Source organism: Ctenocephalides felis, unplaced genomic scaffold, assembly GCF_003426905.1.
Source record: "Ctenocephalides felis isolate EL2017-DRISC unplaced genomic scaffold, ASM342690v1 CF-g0.4_SCAFFOLD_01492, whole genome shotgun sequence".
In the NCBI taxonomy this organism is placed as follows: domain Eukaryota; kingdom Metazoa; phylum Arthropoda; class Insecta; order Siphonaptera; family Pulicidae; genus Ctenocephalides; species Ctenocephalides felis.
The window spans coordinates 9,931,802-9,954,174 of NW_020537646.1; the positions used below are offsets into that span (position 1 = coordinate 9,931,802).

The window sequence follows — 22,373 nt, forward strand, 5'->3', positions numbered from 1 at the left end:
AATCTATCTGTTTTGCCATCATAATGAATGTTTGAATAAATAGTGTCATATCATTTGTAGATTTAATTTAGACGATATTATTCGCAAAATAACGTTATAGCAACAAATACAAATTGACTACTCAATGCTGAAATGATAATAATTATCTTCACTTCGAACAAATTAACAAAATCATTTCTAATTACTGATTCTTAATTCAATTTAGTAATAGACAAATATAAACGTTAATAATTGTATTAAGTCTTGAAAACATTCTTCATATTTAATATGAAAAACTACTGTTTATGAAATGCGTCTAAATTCAAAAGAAGTAACATGAATCATTATCATTTTGTGGAAACAACAACTTTATTTGTTTTGCAATCATAAGAAATACAAAGCTTTGACTATTCGTTGATAAAGTAAAGTAGTAATCAGCAACAGCCGTAGGCAACCAAAATAAAAAACAGATGTATTTAATATTTTGTTAAATAAAATGTAAATAAAAAAATAAAATGGAAATCAGTACAGACGAATTTAAGGACCATGATGTTGCTCATAAAAAGAACATTTCTCAGATTATAATTATTTATTTATTTATTTATTTATTTATTTATTATACGCCAATTATGCTGAAAAATATAATATATTGGTTCCCTGTGAAATTAAACAACTAGCTTATAGGCGAAATCAACGTATTTTTCTCATTTCTTGTTGATCTAGTGTTACGTTAATCGCTACGATATCAGAAATATTGTCACATAGGCCATGGTAACTTTATCAGATAATTTAGTTTAAAATATACCAAGAAAATTTGATGTATCAAAAAAAATTATTTTTGCAAAATTTTTTGAACAAAGTTTTCAGTTTTTTTCTTCTGTTAGGCTAAGCTTTCGAAACATACTGCTGTGGCTATTGACGTGACTTTGTACCAAATGTCTGGTATATATGTATAACATGGCTCATGTAGTACTTCTTGGCGTCAGACACATAGTACTGACAGCACGATTGAAGTGTTAAAGAATAACCAAATCAAATATATATTATAATTTAGATTAATTATTATTTAGTTTGACTTACCCCGTTGTCGATGATAACCTGAGGATCTGCGACGACGGTTCTGTACCAAAGTAGCCAAAGGGCGTTATTCAAGCCGAAAGAGGCGAATAAATTCATGTGCATCGTGATTCTGGCGCAGCGCAGCGATCTGAAAACAATTCAGTAATGCGATCAAATAAAACCCATGATGAAAAGACTCCTGCTCACTTGTTGAATGGAAATTCTAATATATTGGAATTCACCCTTTCCGGCATATATATTGTGTGCAAAATAGCTTTTCTCAAATAGTTTGTATGTAAACTCACAAATAAATAATATAAACTTTTCAAAACCAAATTTTATTTGTCTTCCCTATGTTCTGAATAGTTGTATTCATTGTAGCATGTTCAAGAGTATCTGGCAAAAATCGCACAAAAACTAAATTGCATAAAAAAGGATCGCACAACAACGGGTTTGACTGAGCATATGTAAACATGCATGAAAACTGGTGAAAAGTTTGTTGAGTTCAGAAAGTTTTCGGAACGCCCTCGTATATATATATATATCGTATATATATATATATATATATATATATATATATATATATATAACAAATGTATTCTGAGTCGATAGATATTAATTTAAAAATATGAACAAACAACACTCTTTTTTGCACTATTTATTAATTTTACAAACGTTTTGAGACTAGGTTTGTCTCATCATCAGTGCGTTATAATTTAAAATCTAAAACATGAAAATCTAAATTAGCATTATGTGTTATCCGTTACAAGTCATTCCTTTTACTCAGTTTTACTTTTACCTTTACCTTTATCTTTTACTCGGGTAAAAATGACTTGTAACGGATAACACATAATGCTAATTTAGATTTCTATATTTTAGATTTTAAATTATAATACACTGATGATGAGACATACATAGTCTCGAAACGTTTGTAAAATTATTATTTAATAAATAGTAATAAATACATATATATATATATTATATATATACATATACACTATGTATTTTATTTATTTATATCCCTTGCATATCTTTTACATATATATCCAAACATAGCTTTAGGGATGCATATGGGGTGCATATAAATCTGTATTTAAATTGAATGTATTATTTATATAGTAATCAATTTTAAATTTTTGATTGACCTTATTATCACTGTTTTAATTATGAAACTAGTAAGTGCAAAAGAAACAAAACAAGCTTTGTCGTGTAAACAAGTTTTGTTGTGTCCAATTTTAAAGTTAGCTTTGTTCCATTTTCTCAATCAATATTGCTTTATTCAAGTTGTAATGATTATATTATTTTAAATAATCGTGGGCAATGTTGTTTAAATCCTATTATATTCGGTATTAGATATTTGTCGACGAGTTCTCAGACCAGGACATAATGCCTAACTTTTTTCTTCACAGCTGATTTTTGTAATAATAATAGTGTTAGAAATTTATAATATTAGATGGTTGTAATAAAATATCAATATCAATATTATATATTTTTTATAATTTTTAATAGGCTTAATAAAATACAATAAACATTATCTATTTTATATAAGTATTGAAGTAAAAGCAAGTAGGTCAATAATTACAAAATCCCACATTACAAAATATATAATTTAAAAAAAATATTGTTATTTTAAAATATTTATTACCCCAAACACGAAGCTTAACTTTGCACGTTTTTAATTAAAAATGAACAAAGAAAAGAGGCAATAACTACCATCATATATCTTCGTTGTGAATTTTATAGCTACATGAATCTTTTCGCGGTCGTGTTACCTTTGACGTGAAACTATAAAAATCTATTTTTCAAAAGCATCTGAACAAGACAAAAGAGCAGCTGTCGTCTTGAATAAACTACTTAATAATAGAAAATACTCTAAAAGTATATATATTCCTCATTTAAGTCACATCATCAATAGTGCCATTGATTGATACAAGTATCAATAGCTCTGAAATAACTTCAAATTAATTCGACAGCAACAAATGCTTTTGAAAATATATGTTCTGACATAAAATATCATATTTCAAACAACTTCTGCTGTGGATTATAATCTGCAGATAGCCGTAGAGAAAAATCCGATTGCAATGCAGCTTATAGGTAAATCATATTATAAAAGTAATATAAAGTTTTCATGTGTTTGGGTATGAAAAAGTATTTTTCATTAAATTTTCAATATTGCTTTCTGTACTCGATATAGATTGCAAAATCAAATAAATATCTAACTGTATTGGATATGGTAAAACCCATGTGGAACGAACCTATATAACCGTTATGGGGCGCTGGGATTGTAAATTTAATATTATTTAATGAATAGTGCAAACAAGAATGCGTTATAAAATATTTATATATATATATAAATATTTTAATTTTTTATTTACATATGCGATAAGACAATATGTATGTTTTTACAACAGTGACATTTAAAAAAGAGAGTAGGTACATGGAAATTGTAAAAGGCTAACATATTGAAAATGACGTGCAGTGTAGGTAGAAGGATAATTACACGATAAATTATTCAGAATTGTAACAAGTATTCTATGGAAACTGTGTTAAATTACGTGGCGGAAGTAATAACTGTCAGAATTGTGACGATCAATGTGTACTAGACGCTCACCTAGGCTTTGACGATGAATATGAGGTAGTGTCACATCAAATGCAAGCGAATAACACGGTGTGAATGGATTACGAATATTAAATTAGAATTTTATAATTATTTTATAAAATATGTTTGTATAAAACCTAGTTATTACACAACGAATTAATTAATAAGCCAACGCAAAATTCATTGAAAGCTTTGGATTACCAATTTCATTCATACTTTCATCAATCAGCGTTTATCAAAGATTTTATATTCCATGTAAATAACATAAATTCAATAACATAGATTTTTCGTAGTGCATTTTTATACATTTTTACAATAAAGATCATTCATAATTTAATTATTGAGAAATAATAAATAACTATCATTTGTCAAATATTTAAATAATATAATCAGAACCTTATAACTGTTTAGAACAGTTTTAAATATATAAAATATTTAAAACTGTTCTAAACTAACACTTAAGGGAGCGTCCAATTAATCACTTAAAGTTTTTAGTGTGAAGGAGGGTTTGACAAAAAATTACGAAATATCACGGGGGAGAGGGAGGTGTATAGTAAGATATCATTTTACCTGATTTTTTAAAAAAAATCCAAACTTTTTTAAAAAAAAAAAAAATTACCATTTCTTCTCGTAACTAAAAATACACGTGATGTTTGGTGGGGGAGGGGGCGTAATTTTGAATATCACCACCACTAAGGAGGTGAGGAGAAAAGGGGGTCCAAAAATCCTAAAAAAATCGATCACGTGATTATTGGATTGGCCCCCAAAGTCTCTAGAAAGGTCTAAAATTTGGATGGCGTTGAAGCTTAATAAATTCTTTCGTGAATCTTAAACCTATTCCGGTTAGGTTTTATAAAATTTAAACATATTTTGATTTTCTTCAATATGTACTTCTTACATTCATTAAATTCAATTATATTCTGTTAAAATAACATAAATTATAATTATTATAAACAAAATCAAATCAGATAATTAATATATACTTATTTAAAATAAAAATGCTATTCGATTTAATTGATAACCCGTAACGATTGAAAAAATTGCTTACCGAAGTTGACTCTATTAATAATAAAAATTATTAGTCAATTGTAATGCTAAATAATAAAATGCCAATAACCATATTAGAACATATCAATATCAACATTTTTAAGAATGTAAAATACCCTTAGGTTAGAAAAACATGTACATAATTATATTTATTTGTATCATATCCCACATAATGCAATACAACATTTCAAAACATTTTTAAGACGAAATCAATATAATTTTTTATTATTATTATATTTTATTGTTTTAATGTATATCTATTTAACACGTTAATCGCTACAACAACATCAGAAAAAGATTGAAATTAGCGACGGTAACTTTATTAGATAATTTAGTTAAAAATTCATCAAGGAAATTTAACGTATCTTGCTAAAAGATTAAAATATATTAAAAATCCTTTTTGCCAAAATTTCTGTAGAAACATTGTTTTTTATTTCACACATATATGTATGACATGCCTCATGTACAACTTCTTAGCGTCAAACACATATGTATTTACTCTATTACATGCCTACTTCTACTAAGTATAATTTATACAAAATAATATAATATGGTGATCCATACAAACAAAGTTAAATAGGAAAATTCATATTTACAAACACTATAATTACATTTACTTGCAAAACTCTTTAGCACATTCTCTAGAAAGCAAGTCAGTGCAAATATTTGTTAAGATTGCAATATCCCTAACGACAGTAGTTTTAAAACTTGTTCATTCAAAATCATATTAAATGCAAATAGTAATATAATAACTTGCAAACTTGCAGACTAAATATGATTCATTTGTTTGTAAAATATAATAATAAAATTATTTATACTCCTCATTACGAAATTTTCCTAATTTGATAACAAGAGTTCGTAAACCTGTAGTAGCTATCTCTCTAATTGTGCTGCAATTAAAATTTAATCAAATTAACTTGTCGAAAATGTTTTCTTACAAGCATGGAACTTAAGGATGTAGTCTTTAAGTCGATCCTTGCAATCTCCAAAATCAAGTCTTGATTCTATATAATCTCTTCATAAATCCCTTGAGTCAAGCAAAGATTACATGTAAGCTTAATTCCGTAGATTCAGAAAGTCACGTGCGCCTAACATTTCATGTTAATTCGTGACGAACAAGTTTCATACGATGACGAATTAATAAATAAACAACGAGATGTATTTGTCATTTATGTACTTATTCAAATTGCTGGAATATATTAAAAATTCATATACTCAAAGTTGATGTTTAGTCTAAATTTAGAAATTTATTATATAAATGCTTATATCGACTATATATGTTCCTAAAAATCTGATTTAATTAAATTTCTATACCACGTGAAATATTTGTAATTGATTTAACTTATTCCAATTGCAGGAATATATTAAATATTTAAACATTGATACTGATGTTTATTACAGTGCTATTCATTCATTTATTATAAAGCTTAAAACTACGCCATGCCAAACCATATCCTAAAATACTTTTAGCTCTAATTGGAACTTTATTCATTTTGCGTATAATATTAACAATAACAATTGTTATGTGATTTTTATATAACGAAATACATGTTGCTGAACTTAAGCTTAAAATATTTAAAACCTAAATCAGCATTATATACAATCGTGTTTTTTATATTTTTTAAATAGTAATAAAGTATTCTCAGTTGGATATTGTGTATTACCAAAATATATTTGCAGTTGATTTAATTTATATTACAATTTTTTTTATAAAAATAAACAATTATTGATGACGAGATAACACAAACTTCTAAAAAGTATTTTTGAACCCAATTTTTTCTTCTCACGGCTTGAAAATATGTGTTCCATAAATCTAAACAAAATAATAGCATGTTCATTTATAAAATATACTACGAAATTTTTCACGTTAAGTAAACATAATAAAGAATACGCATATTATTTCCCTTATTTCCCCACATTTTAGATTTATGATGAAGCTCCCGTTTTCCATTCGAAACAGCATTCTTCCACGCATTTTCCATACATATCTCATTTTCACTGCAACGCAAAAACAGGACTCTACTTATTAAGGATCATTTGTGTAACATTATTATTGCAACCCACATACAAAAAGCAGATTTATGCAAATTACGATAGCTATGCTGAAAATAATTAAAAGATACATCTGCTTTTGTGAAAGAAAAATATTATGCAAATTGCACATTTGAAGTACAAACCACCAACCACCTGTTGTAATAATAAAAAGTGGCATCATGGAAATGTTTTTACACGATTTGTAACATTTGCATATTATGAAGAGTGCAGGATTTTATAACTAAATAGCATTATAAAATGCTTCGTAACTTATTTTTGCTATTGCTAAAATGTATTAAGGCTTTATTCTAAATTTCATAACATTTTCTTGGAATTTTCATAGAAAAATTATATGTGGATATATGCACACATTTATGGATAGTATACATATGTAACATATACGTAAATTGCATGATACAGTTTCAACCCTTTTCACTCGAACTTTCTTCTCGAAATGAAAGTTATGTCTGTTTGTATTTTTAGGTATTTGTTGGTCTGTGTTTTTTTAAATTTTTAAATTTATTTTACAGTTTACTGCTTGTCATTAGTGGTCTTTCATTGTTTTACAGATACAGTGAGGAGACTTGCTTTATGAGAAAAGTAACTATTTGAATTTATTTATAGAAAAAGTTAATACTGATACAAAACTGAATTTACCAACTGAATTAACAATAAGTAAATGTATCAACTTATGAGAAATTTAACAGGTTATCTTGAGATTTTTATTTCTTATATATAGATGAATATGAGTACTTCAACAGCTGTTTTCCTTGTTATTCGATTTTATTTTGTAAAATACGACAAAGAAATTAAAATACAATTTATCAATTAAAACTTTACATCCCGGACAATTTGCCACGACTGATTTGCCAGAAGGGTATCCCATTACAACTTTAAAGCACTACGTGCCCATTGTACCATGTTCGTTGTACATGAAAGTGCTTATTTTATTGCTTTTCTAAACAATAATCTGGAATTGATAACGTGATCAAAACTTTTAAATTGAGAGGAAAAAAGAAATAGACATAAAAGAAGTAAAAGCTAGAAGTTAGAAAAAATCATTTACAAAACTATCAGACCGTCTACTTGCTGCACAGGCTGGCTTACCATGGATTTGATAACAAATTAAGTTATAAATTATGGCAAAGTATTTAACTTTTTCTGAATTAAGAAATTGACTTAAAGTTTTTCCGATAATTAACTTCATAAGCTTCTTTCAAAGACAAAACTTTATATAACGATATTAACTTTTTGACAGGTCCCTTTTTAAAATCTGCAGCCATGGTAGCAAAGAATCGGATTAGAAGAGATTATATTTTGACAATAAATGGTGATATAAATTACTTAATTATATCTATTAAGACTGATACCAAATATGATATGAATAGTTTACCTATCCATGAGAAGTTACCTTTAAATTTTAAATGTAAATTAAAAAAAATAATTAGGATGTTACATATGGTTTCTAAATAGTCATGAACTGTGTAGGATAAAATTTATTTAGTTATTAATATATATATGTGTGTAGTTTGGTATGCTATGATAATTACATAGTTACCGATTTCGTAGAACTATGCAAAATATTCAATAATAATTCGAAATAGCTAATAGGTACCATCATAGGCTAAAATATTCCTGCGGTTTTGATACATCAGATAAATAATGTTCCCTGGTTTCGTTGGCTTGAAGCCGCCGATTTTCTTACACATTTATTTTAATCTCAATAATTCAATCACAGTCACGTTTTAAATCAGCTATAATAAACCCATCGTCTCATAGTAGAATTTGTGAAAAGTTATTAAACTTTGGAGACTCCGAAAAATAATCGGCGGTGCTTGGAGTATCCAAAGAAAAACTTATGAAGAATCCGCGGAGTAGTATTACACATGCAAGTTTTGCAATCCTTTCGACTGTAGTAAAAATTTGATTAAAAATACCAAAATTCATAATTACTATACTATATATATATTCAAGCATTTTTTTTATTTCAAATGATGACTTATTACTAAATACATTTATAAAACCATGTTTCTCTATTGCTAAATATTGCATCTCGCTTTTGGGTTGTTTGATCTAATATTCAAGTTTTAGGTGTACCTACATATGAGTCACTTAGTCAAAATATACGGTTTCATTTAAAATATAGAACTTGTATATAAATGTACCATACTTCGTTAGCCAAAGATTAATTTCAACCCCTGCGCAGTAATAATTATCCCAGTGATATTTTTAATGGAAGTAGATATATGAATCCTGTATAATTCTTGTAGTTCTATGAATATTCATAGAGCTTTGCTATCAAATAAGCAAATTTAAATAAATATAATAATTAAAATGTATATTAGGAATAACTGAACTTCATACAATATAGTAAATACCTACATGGCATATATTAATTAAAATTTAAAAAAATCTAAATATCCAATACAAAGTTTATGTATGATATTATGAACTCTATATATGGGCACTATTGAATTATTAATAATGACAAAGTTTCAAAGTTTATTAACTCGAAATTACTAAAGATGGCAACTTTTCAGTAGTACTGCCTACTTTAAAATTTTAACTACTTCTGAAACTAGGTTAGTGCTGTTATACTTCAAGTATTAATTAGGGACTGCTATTTACTCATTAAAAATAGGTAGAATAATATTGATGTTTTGGTATTAAACAAAATAATACTAAAGTTTAGTTTTTGTTAGTAAAAAATATAATAAACTTATATTCTCAGCTCGAATAATGCTAGGAGCTCAATAAGTATTAGAAAACAATTAGAGAAACAAATTTAACATTTGTACTATATTTTATGTCCAATAAATATATAAACATTTATATGCTATCTAACCGATGTTCTCATGGCATTTTGTATGAAAAATAAAATGTTACATTTTCTACAATTTGAATTTTAATATAAATAAGTAAATTTGCAAACGAAGTAAAACAAGTAACATATTATATATTGTAAATAAATACATTTAAATTATAATTTCGAATATTATAATAATAATTTTAATATTGATTTTAACAACCCCAGTAGAAATGAATCGTCACCAGGTGTCGGGCCAGTCGTAGCGCAATATTTGAATCTTGGTCCTTTATTACCAATAGTGCTCTCATAGTTATTATTTTTATGTTAAAAAATTTAACTGTTAAAAATGTTCTTATAGCGTACCGTACTATTTTAAATAAGGTTCTAAAATTCAACAAAATTATTAATGATCATCTTATGCAAGTAATGAAATATTCCATTACTATAATCAAATGTACTTGTAAATAAGTCAAATTTATAAACTAGCAAAATACTCATCCATTGAATAACAATCTTATTTACTTCTCAACTTCCATCGTAACGATAACAGACTTAATTTACGAAGTAAGTTTTGCTAACAAACCACCTTTTGCCATCACCGAGATTCTAGAATTGTAGAATGGAAAAGCTTTCACACGAATAGATAAATACTAGAAATATCACCGGGTATTTTAAAAAGTGTTCATATATTTTTATACCGATTGCCAACAACAATGTGTTTATTGCGTATCAGAAACACGTAAAAATGCTGATGTTGCTCTTTTCACATGCACGCAAAACCATTTTTTATAGCTTTATCGTTTTATTTCGTTTTATGCTTTTGGTATAATGCCAAAATATAAACACATAAATTTATTATCTAATATCTATACAGCACTTACGAGACGGTGGAGCGAGGTGATAAAAAGATATTATGAACATTATTAAAATTCGAGCCATAATTTAAATGTAATTAAATATATAAGCAGGATTTTTAAAATTTTATAATTCATAAAAAGCTTTAATCGTACTTAATTCAATTATTATTCCAAAACAAGTAAAAGCCAGAATAAAACCATAAAATTAAAAATTAATAAAAGGAATATGACCATTGCAAAAGTTATTTATTATCCTATCTATTATCTCTTTCAACATTGTATGTATATTTTGGTAGATTACAATGACATAAAGCAAACTTTGGCAAATGTAATAGATTTCAATAGTTGCTAGTTAATATAATCAAGCTTATATTCATATTGGAAGAAGCTATGCATCCGACTAAAGAATTAATATTGAACTTCCCAACTAAGGAATTTGTTTGATAATTAACTGTATGCAAGTTCAAAAGCCACCTATTTAATATCCTGGTAACGCGGAAAACACACAAACTCATGTTAATGATATTTGCATGTACAAATATAATTATATCATTAATTCAACAATTCATAGTTATTAGTAAACCTGAAAATGGTATCAAATAGTATTTTGGATAGAGTACGTTTATGCAAAACCGCTAATTAGCTTCTGTATAAGTAGATACTACATAATATAATAAGATATGAAGAAAGTAAATGGGCTAATTAATTACGAAGAAACGTTCCGGGCGATTTTGCCAAAAAATAATTAGCAAGATTATCAATTGATTACCTTTCAAACGGTTTGTGAATTTTCAACATAGGTGGATGATTTTTTGGTAAATCGCTAGAGAAAAACCGCACTGTTACTTTTTTATTTTTTTAAATTGATACCAAGTAATTCCACATAACATGAAATATCGAGAAAAAATCAAATGAGTCAAAAATCAATATTGTAAGAATCGTGGTAATTAACCTTACACAAATTATCCAGAAACGCAGTAAAAATATGACCAAAACATGAAGGTTTTTAATTCTAAATTTGCAACAATAGATTCAATCACAAAAGAAAGCAGCATATTTTGAGCAACAAAAGAGTGTCTTACATGATTTATCTCAATTATTTTCCCTTTATGTTGTAAAACAATAATTACTAAAGCTAGAACCTCGATGAATACGGCTTTGGCTGGAGTCATTAGCAGGTTCTCGTTAATTTAATCTTATAATACTCATTAAAATTCAATTCGAATTTGGTCTAATGAACATCCGAACTAAAATGTGGTTGCAGTAATAGTGTGATACGTATTATGACATTATAATAGCTTGCAAACTTTAGTGCAATCCATCTTTGGAAGTCGACGATGGGATTAAATCAAATTTGTATATGGGAATAATTAAACATATATGAGGGAACATGGAGGAATAGAATGAAAATACATCAAAACATTGAATTAAAAAAAACTTATACTTATAGGAGACTAAAACAAATTAAAGGCCTGGTAGCTCAAATTAAAAAGGCAAGTTTTACTTAAATAATAAAAAATCATAGCTTATATATTTATTATGATTTAAATTGACTACAGCTAATCAATTCAAAAGGTTCAATTACAAATTTGCTGAAGGTAGGGCCATACCACAAACCCTGAAACGTAGAATAAAATAATTTAACATAATTATAATTCTTTTAGGGAGAAGCCGTTTAGGTCAGAAAATTAAAATATTGAATATTAATAAGGCTTTCCAAAAAATCTTAAACAATATATATATATATATATATATATATATACATATATATATAAATTTATATATTCATATATATTTATTTATAAACATATTTCACAATATATTATATAAGCATATAAATACAAACTTTGGACCAAAGGAAATTGAATATTTTACCGGTTTCTACGAGGGCTATACGAGTCTTTAAATTGCATGGGGACTGAAATTGGTATAATAAATTTTATTTGTTTTTAATTTACTTGTGATATGTATCATTCATGCATATATGTGCCCTCCCATCTCTGGGGGTCGAGAAGATGGAATTTCTGAGAAAATATATTTTATGCATTATTGTGGAGACGATAACATTGGAATACATTACTGTAAGAATGGCATCAATATGACATATTTTAGATTTACCATGATACTGTGATTTTGAGTAAGAAAATAAAGGATATGCATTGCCTATGTATTATTAGTATTTGAATTAATTACTAAATATTTCTATGATTTTTTGAAAATAAAAAAAAATTGATGTTACATCTGTATTCAATAAATCATCTTTATTTTTTTCACTTTGCATGCGGTACTGATACAATATCTCCGCCAAAAATTCATCAACAGCTCTTCTATACAATAAATTACCTTGATATCTAAAGGAAATTCAATTTTAAGTAAAATTAATGCGTTTGCAAAATATATTGGATTAATGCAAAAAAGGTTTGATTGATTGGAGCTACTCAGCACGCTTTTTATAAATCGTCGATCTATCACGTTCACCAATTGATAGCGTTACACATCGATTACACTGAACAAGCAACTGAAAATACTGAAAAGAGAGCTTTTGGAATTTTTCGTTTAGAGCAAAAACTAAACGAACGCTTTTTACTAGAAAGGATTTCAACAAGAATAACGATGATTGATTGATAAATTGAGGTAAATAATGATTTTTCAGGTTTTTTATTAGATGACCTTGGAATAGAATCATTATGTGCAAACGTAGTTAGGAGCAAGTCCAACTACAAAATTTTAAACCCATATCAATTTATTTATTACAAAATCTTCAACAAAAATTCATTCACCATTAAAAAATACCTATGCCCCAATATTTTATTATTACCTTACAGTAAAATTCAACTTTACTTTCATATACCCAATATTAATGACCACTTCACATAATGATCATCTATTATACTCCACCGCAACTTCTTGGCGGAGATTATAGAGAATGTAACTTCGAATAAATGTAATTAATTAATTAAAACTAAGCGTGTTATAACGCTAATGGTCAAAATATATCAAAACTTATATTTCTGGAAAACGCGCCAGCGCAGGAAATGGAAATGTATTAACCTGGAAATTAAAGTTACGCCACCATGAGAGAAAAGTGCTGTTGGTATCAGACAGGGATTATAGTTCTCAGAACTATTCTGTGGAATGTAGAAAAAGTTGGCTCGTTTTGCTTTTTTATCAAACATGGTTTAGTTTGTAAACAATTTTGCTTAAGTACAATCATGGTAATGGATAAAAAAATAATCCAATTGGAAGTTTTGAAAAGTCAGTATGTGAATTCTGGGAAGACTTTCACAAAAATATTATTGAAGTTCAGTATCTAAATGAAAGCATATTATTGTCCGTACACTCTCATACTGCTTATAGATTCGTGTCTTTCAAATTAGTATAGGTTGTGTTTTAATATTTTAATAAAAGTATAATAATAAGTCAAATATAAAAAAACTAGTGGTTAATGGCATCGTACCTTTAGGCAAATTGCTGGAGCTTTACGTACCATAACGAAATATTCGAAAAATATTAAATATTTTCTAATAGATCATTATAAATACTGTAACATTGTCTAATATTGATAATAATTCTATAAAATGAATTGCAAAATTAAATTTATTTATTTAAATTAAATAAGTAAGCTTCAGAACTTAAGCCAGAACTTATATTAAAATCCAAAATGTTTTCAAGATACAAAAAGCAATTTTCCAAAAGCAATTTGTTTCGCCAACACAAGCAAAAAGTTTTTTGAATCATTCCAATCGGATGCCCAGTTCTCGCAAAGACCGCGACTCCATTTTCTGCACACTTTGCTTTATATCTCGAAAACGGTTGGACCGACTTTTCCTAAAAACTAATCAGCACCAATCCCCTAAATTCTAAAGTAGGAATCGATTGCTTTTTTAATCATCCAAATTGGTTGAGCCGTACTCTCAAAAACTTCGACAAAAATTGTATCCGCACATACATACACACACATCAATTTCTTCTAAGGTATGCCAAAGTGTACAGAAAACTTTGAAACGTCAAGATATGCTAAAAATTGGATTTTTGATTTTTGGCCCATTACTATAACTCACTCTACAAGAAGTTAAAAAAACAAAATGTGATAAACCAAAAATTGCCTAATTATAATTCTCTCAAAATATAAGATTGTAATGATTATTTACCAAAAGTATTGACTGATGAATAAGACGAGAAGCAGCACAGTTAGAAGCCTTAGCTAATTGAAGTTGAAAATTCATATAAATTATTATATAATTTTAATGCAAATGGTGCTTTATAAATATTTTAATACCAAATATGAAATAAAAGATTTGATATTTATTCAAAGCATTTATTTACTTGCCGAAAAATCAAATAAAACGCGTTTTTCACGATAAATGTTCCAAAGGGTATGCTAAAAGATACATGACCCATAGGAATGCTTCGACAAACATCACGAGTTAACTTTAAAAGGAAGTTCCAAAGCTGGCTTAGATTTTATGGTGATTGAATTTCGCATACTGTACGCAAACCACATGCAGAAAATGTGAACGAAATGAAAACATCAGGAAAAAAACAGAATAACTTCGTTACTACGAACATCAAAAATATCAAGGAAGCGTATCTAAACATTGTAAAATGGCAAAACTCACCTGAAATACGAGAGCAGGGCTAAGGATATGATGAGCGCTATCAACGATATGGAATAGCCCGTTTCGTATGTTAGGTTTACGCTCTGGCGCCACTGAAAATCAATAAAAAGACATATTAATATTGTAAATTATTAGATTTAGTATCAACGTATAATTTTGAAACATTTTACATAGTCAAGTGTTTACCACACACTCGAGCTATTTAATTTATTTCATTTAACTATCAACCCAATGGCTTTTACATTAATTAGCCTGAGTACATGTTGATGTATTCCAAAAAACTTGTTATTATTATTATATGATATTCTAGGAATTTTAGCAGATCAATGAATTACTACAAATTTTATATTACTTACACTATTAATTGATGAATTGATGAAATTATTAATGTTATTAGCAAAACAAAAATAAATTATCTGAGATTTTTAACTTCACGTAGCGCAAGTTATAGTAATCGCAAAAAACTCGAAAATGAAATTTTTTATAGATCTTTACGTTTCAAAACCTTCTGAACATTTTGGCATACCTTAGAAAAAATGGATGTATATGTGTGTGTGTGCGTGCATGTATGTATGTGCGGATACAAATTTTCGTCGACGATTTCGGGAACACGGATCAACCGATTTGAATAATTCAAAAAACATTCGATTCGGATTGGGCGAAAAAGTGCCGAAAACGGTAACTCAGTTTTTAAGAGAACGGAGCGTCCGATTTGAATAATGGAAAAGGCAGGTCCAACGACTTTGGAGATATGGAGGAAAAAGTAAAAAAATGAGCCATTTGGCGGTCAAAAATAAACATTAGACATATGCACATCAAATTATCAGATATTTTATAGAGATTTTAACAATAAGTATAAATTTTGTTTACATTCCTGTGAGTTACGTACCAATGTTTACGCGATAGACGGCGACGCGGCGCTTACGCGCTTTGATATTTCGTCTTTATGCAGTTAAAGATAAGAATATTCGATACTTCTATGCTCAAATTTTTGCATCCCTATTTAAAAATATGAGGAAAACTAGTACACCATTATTTAAAATCTATATATATATATATATATATATATATATATATTATTTAAAAATCTGTTGAAAATTCATGAAATATTTATTTTATTGTGATTATAAAAATAAAAACGTATAACTAACTAAAGAAGCAAGACATTGATCTACGACTTGCTGCATTTTCATGAATAATAAATAAGATATATAAAATTGTATATGAAAAACTCTAATGATATTGCAAATAGAAAACGGTAAAATGTAACACTTCTACAGATAGTGGTGGAAAAACTGTTTGTAAGGGATGTCAAAGGTACCAAAATAACCTAATAAATATTTCAGTGCATTAAAAATATTAGGTTATTATAATATTCAAAGTAATAAATGTGATAAAAATAACTAGAAAATTCACTTATAACATTTACAAAATTGAATTATGGTATTATTATCATATAAATAATTCGCTTATTTTATTGAAAAAAAAAGAGTTATAGTTGGTAACCATTTAGTAAAAATTATTCCAGATATTAACTCTAAAGATGGATTCAAGTCGAATTTGAAAGATAATGTGTATAATATAAATCAATGTTGATTATTATGCATTAGTATCTTATATATATTAATTAAAATAAGTTATAATTTTATAGACCATATTAGTATAAATGATGATAGTCGGTTAAAGATAGGTAAAAATGACCCAAAGAATGATGTAATTTAGAGATTTTCTATTACGGAACTATATTAATTATATTATATCATGCTCACAATTTAGATATCCAGATTCTAACGATTTTTAAAACTATTATCATTTTACCCAACCTTTAGCAGTGCACAACACTTTGACATGAGAGTGCACTTTTCTTGTGAAAATAATGCACGAACTATGAAGAAAATTTTCTGACGCTAAGCTTTTTTATAACATAATTATTTTACTCTATGACACGTCGAGTTGATATGATATATAATAGCAATACCTGCAATCAGAATTTGCTATCTGCAAAATGCTGTATAATTCAAAACTTCTTGAAAGACGAGAAAAATTAAATTATTTGAATAGAAATGAATGGCAGAAGACTGTTGAATGAAGATAGATTTAATTTGGCTAGTAAGAAATAATAGACTTCAATAGAACTTCAGTTACTCAACGCATCGAGCTGGTCTAATTGAGGAAAAAACGTCAAAATTTAACACTTCCATTGCTTTCTTAATAATAAATCGTATACAAAAGAATATATTTTCTAGACAATGGGTTCAGCATGAGAAATAAAATTTAATGTATATAATCAGAAAAGCGCATTAATAGCCTTGAGAATCATTATGGCGAAAATTAAAAACGAGAAGTTTTTTTAATTATAATTAGGCTTCAGGCAGTGAAACTTAATGAAACACATTTAACCAATATAAAGTTTTAGCGATGTTTCAGACTTCTGAATTTATTACTTATAAAATTATTATTATTCAAAATCGAGATAAAATATAAATAACTTGATGATTCGATAAGTACACTAAATTAATGTTAATGAATGAACTTGCAAAATGACGGAAAGCTTGATTTAATATTCCAGTAATTATTGTTATTTGGGAACCAAAATAGTATTGATTTAATATTTAATTTATATATTATTAATATGTTCATATATAGTGTTATAGCTAATTTAAGTGTGCATAAATAAGTAATATATTTAGAACACTAACGCTTTATGTAATTAACATCATAATATTCACTCATCAAATATAGTATTCAATTGAAGCATATTAAAATTAATATGTTTAATAATAAAAGTAATTTATACGGTCATTGTTGTTATTGTGCTTATTTATCTGCTACGTTACTAAAAGATTGCATTGAATATAACCATAAAATTTACATAGAAACGAGCAAAGTATGTACCTCTACTGGCCAAGGAAAAATTGCTTAACTCGGTTTCTTGCAAGATTTGTTAGAAATTAAAGCACTGTATAAAAATTCAAATAAAACAGAAGTGAATTCATAATATATTCATGTATTGTTGCATCAAATATCAATTTTTATTTCAATGAAAAAGGAAAATTATTAGGTTTACTTCCATATAAGTAGAAAATAAATGAGTCACAACAGTTTTTAGAATATCTTGTTAGTTTGCTGTTTAACGAAAAAAAACTGGTAATAATAATTAATAGGTAACGAGAAGCAAAGATATATGTAACTGTTGCAATTTTTTAGCGGTGATCAGATTTCATACAATGTAAACTAGTACTTTTTCGAGAGGGCAACCTAGAGGTCAACTACCTTTCTTTGTTATGTTTCAAGTATATATAATAGATATTTATATCTGATAATGATGGTGCATATATATTGCAGTAACACCCACGAAATGCCAATAACCTTAAGGGGCGCTTATTAATCACGTCCCCACCAAATATGACGTGTATTACGTAACATTTTTCTAAGAAATTTTTCGAATTTACGAATCGTATTTGTTTTTAAATTCAGGTGAAAAATAAATACACGTGATATTTTATTAGACCCCTCCTTTCCCCCACGTAATGCTAGGTGAATTTTTGTGATTATTTTATGAAAATATTTGATTTTTTTTTAAATTCAGGTAAAAAATAAATACACGTGATATTTTACTAGACCCCTCCTTTCTCCCACGTGATGTTTCGTGATTTTTTGTCAAATACCTATGCACATATTAGTGCACATTTTTGTTAAAAAAATTGATATATAAGTAATTACATATTGCATATGATTGCATAATGAAGGATTATTATTCTTCCAGAATCAAACCTCGTTTGTAATAATAAATCGAGCTGATGGAACAAAACATCGTAAAGCCGCAACATTGATTGCCACGGTACCAAGTTAATTCATCAAATAACAAAAACAATTTCCAGTGTACAAACACTATTCACCAGTTCGCGATGTTTTGGTTAAGTCGAAACAGTTGTTAACTTATCCAATCTAACAATCGGACATGAATCTCGTCTGTGGTAGTAGTATTCTAGTATCGTACTGAATAATTATTATCAAAGCAAGTCGGTTCAGTGCTCACCTCTAAGTCGTCCAAGTTGACACATGTCGTATAATTAGACCAGGTGTGGTTGCTCAGGGGGTGTTTGAACCACGTCGCGTCTTCGTCACACGTCTTGTAAGCCATTCCTGGAACAGACATGGTACAATCAGATTTTACATACAAAAACATATATTGTGAAGCAATGAATTTTACATCAAAATCTATATAATAAAAATTAAAATATAGCTATTGCAAATTATCTCTCTTAATGAAGATTATTTGCTGCATAAATTCTTCTAAATAAATTGTTAGCTGACAATCTTATAGAATCTCAAGATTATCACTGATTTTATATAAAAACAAATAAAAATAGCTTTCATTACTATTACAGCAAGTAATAATGATAGAGAAGATTTTTTTTATTTATTTATATATTATTTTCATATCTCAGTCAGACAGGGGTGTCTGGTATGAGAGATTATGAAAACAAATTCCATATTTTATATTTACATATCATTTATCAATTTCATTATACAATAATATTTATTATAATTAAAATATCTTTAAATATCTATAAAATTTAAATATATTAAAAACTAAGTTAGTAAAATATGCAAAACAAAAATTTCAGACAATTGCAAGAATATTTATAGTTTTGAATGTTTCAGATGCTAAAATGGCCAGAATGATTTGATGCTTCTATAATATTAAAAAAATATTTAAAAAATTAACATTATTTTCTGCATAAATTCTTCTAAAGCTGGCAATCTTATAAAACCTCAGATTTATTTTATTTAAAAACAAATAAAAATAGCTTTTACTACTATTTCAGCAAGTGATGAGTATAGAAAAAAATATTTGAAAATATCTATTAAAAAATAAATTTCAGACGATTGCAAGAATATTTACATTTTTGAATGTTTCAAATGCTAAAATCATCAGAATGATTCAATATTTCTTTTTAATAAAACAAATAATAAGAATAGTAAATAATATAGTATTTCAACAATGAGTTCGGCATGAAAATATCAATATATATAATCATAAAAGCATCGAGATATTTGATGGTAATATTTTAAATTACTAAAAATTATCATTTGACAATTTGTATTAATTTACACGATTTCACTATATTAAAATAAGGTCATGCAAATCTATTAATTTGGAACAGAATGAGTATTCAATAATGAAACATAGTATGTAACATTATACAATTTTAATTACATTTTCTACATTTTAAATGCATTTTATGTGCATATATCAATTTGCATTCGAATGTGATAAAAATGCAATTATACACGTGTGGAATTACCAAATTAGTAATATTGATACTACAAATATTAAATTTAATATTAGAAAATGAGTCTCTATGTCACTATTCAACAATGAATTTAAATTTATTAATGAAAATTAGATGTGATAACTACTTTGTACATCACACTGATGATAAATTGCATTCAAATCAGTGAAAAAATAAATCAGTAAATTAAATTAATATTTTTAAATCATCAAATCCTTATAAATTCTGAAAAATAATACAAGTTTCAAATATTTTTAATAATACATATAAATGATTTTACTTTGAACTTGTTTATTATCTTCTAACTCCATTTTTAAATATTATTGTAAATACATTGAATTGGATTACGCCTTTTTAATATTGGTAATGGGAACGATGAAAATTCATATTAAATTCTTTGGAAGTGTTCATATATAACAGAGAAAATATTATGTTTCCTGATAGAGGAAATATTATATTTTCTAGTATAGCAACAAATAGATTATTTACAATATTTCTGGATATACTGCCAACACACCAGACGAAAGCTACTCAAAAATTAAAACCCATATATAACGGAAGCATATTCTGGTGCAAAATATATTTCTTTATTTTTCTATTTTATTATTTTGGTTTTCTCTAGGTAATAGAGAAATTTATACGAACATGCAACGATAAATTTAAATTTTAGATGGAAAAATGTACTTGTTCATATTAATCTATAAGGTAAAAATTAATATAATAAATATAATAGCAAAGGTATCCACACGTCATTGATTTTTTAAAGCTCACTATGCAGATCTTTTTTATTTTTATCAATATATTATAAAAAAAAATCACGATGCTTAAATTGTGAATCAATATTGATTTTACAAAAATATAGCATTCTATAAAACTAAAATAAAAATCAAACGTGGAACTAAAATAGTGTTTTATTCCCTCAGTCGACACATTTCGTTAGAATTTTCAATAAGTGTCCCAAACTTTTAATTCGCGTGAGTACAACGAATTTCATTTAATTCCAAAACTGCTCCCATCTGCCAAATACAAAAGATTTCAGTTTTCTAAACGCTTATTACTTTCTTAAATAACTAATAATAAATGTTCATTAAAACTTTAGTCCGATGTAACTGCAGGCGTTGGATAAACTTTTGTTTGATCGAAACGCTCGATCTTGAGGTGAACTATAACATTTAATTATTTCAACTCAAAGAAAGAAGCAAGTGTTATTACATAACTTTGGAAAGAATGTGAGAAACGATCAAGAGATTGAAAATAATGGTCAAGGTTTTAATTTGCGATGGAGATAGCTTTAAACCACGTGCATTAGTAGAAAATTGATGAGAAATGTAACGAATTCTAGACTAATATAAATTGATTGCAGTGGTCTATCGAGATAATTGAATTGGATTCTAAAAATGTGAATCTTATATCCTGGTAAACTTAAATGAATGTTTGAAATATTAATTTTGTCAACAACTGTCTCATACATCTGCTAGAGAATCTATTTTCCAACCACACACTTCTTTCAGTTCTCTCTATTTTGTATACTAATATTGTTCGGACGTATTTTCGTTTTAATATATTGGCCATGAAAGTGACAACCTTCAGGGCATTAAGCTTTACTCGGAATGGTTGTTACCCCTGGTAGAGGAGGTAGCAAAGTGTTTTAATTAAACTAGTTGTTCACTTCTAAAAGTAAAAGTTCCGTAAAACAACATTTATAATAAATAACCAATAAATATATCTTCTTTCATTATAACTTAGTAACAAATCAGTGATTGTAATCAGAACTGCAACAAATACAAAATATACAAACAAATCAGAGTTTAATACAGTCCACAGCAACAAGGGTTAAATTATAACCCAACAAACTGAATTATCGAAGAAAAGTTTTAATAAATTTTATAACTACACATAATTACATTACATTTTGTTTATTTTAAAACGTAATATTTAAAATGGCTAAACTTTTTCCTGGAGCCTAATAACATCTCTGAATGGCCATATAAAAATAACCATATATTGTGTACAAAAATATCTAAAAATAGTAAAATTAATATTTTACTTTTATTCAATTATTACATGTTT

The 22,373-nt window shown here is 27.1% G+C and overlaps 1 protein-coding gene across 1 annotated transcript in view; it reads right to left on the reverse strand.

Moving 5' to 3' along the window:
* Positions 1 to 22,373, reverse strand: part of LOC113370336 (calcitonin gene-related peptide type 1 receptor-like) — a 65,854-nt gene that overhangs the window by 19,557 nt on the left and 23,924 nt on the right. The window contains exons 2-4 of the mRNA XM_026611003.1: positions 19,043 to 19,149; positions 15,004 to 15,095; positions 1,060 to 1,186 (exon numbers count right to left, since the gene is read on the reverse strand). Coding sequence (XP_026466788.1) covers positions 1,060 to 1,186; positions 15,004 to 15,095; positions 19,043 to 19,149 — 326 coding nt within the window. The remainder of the gene's footprint in view (positions 1 to 1,059; positions 1,187 to 15,003; positions 15,096 to 19,042; positions 19,150 to 22,373) is intronic.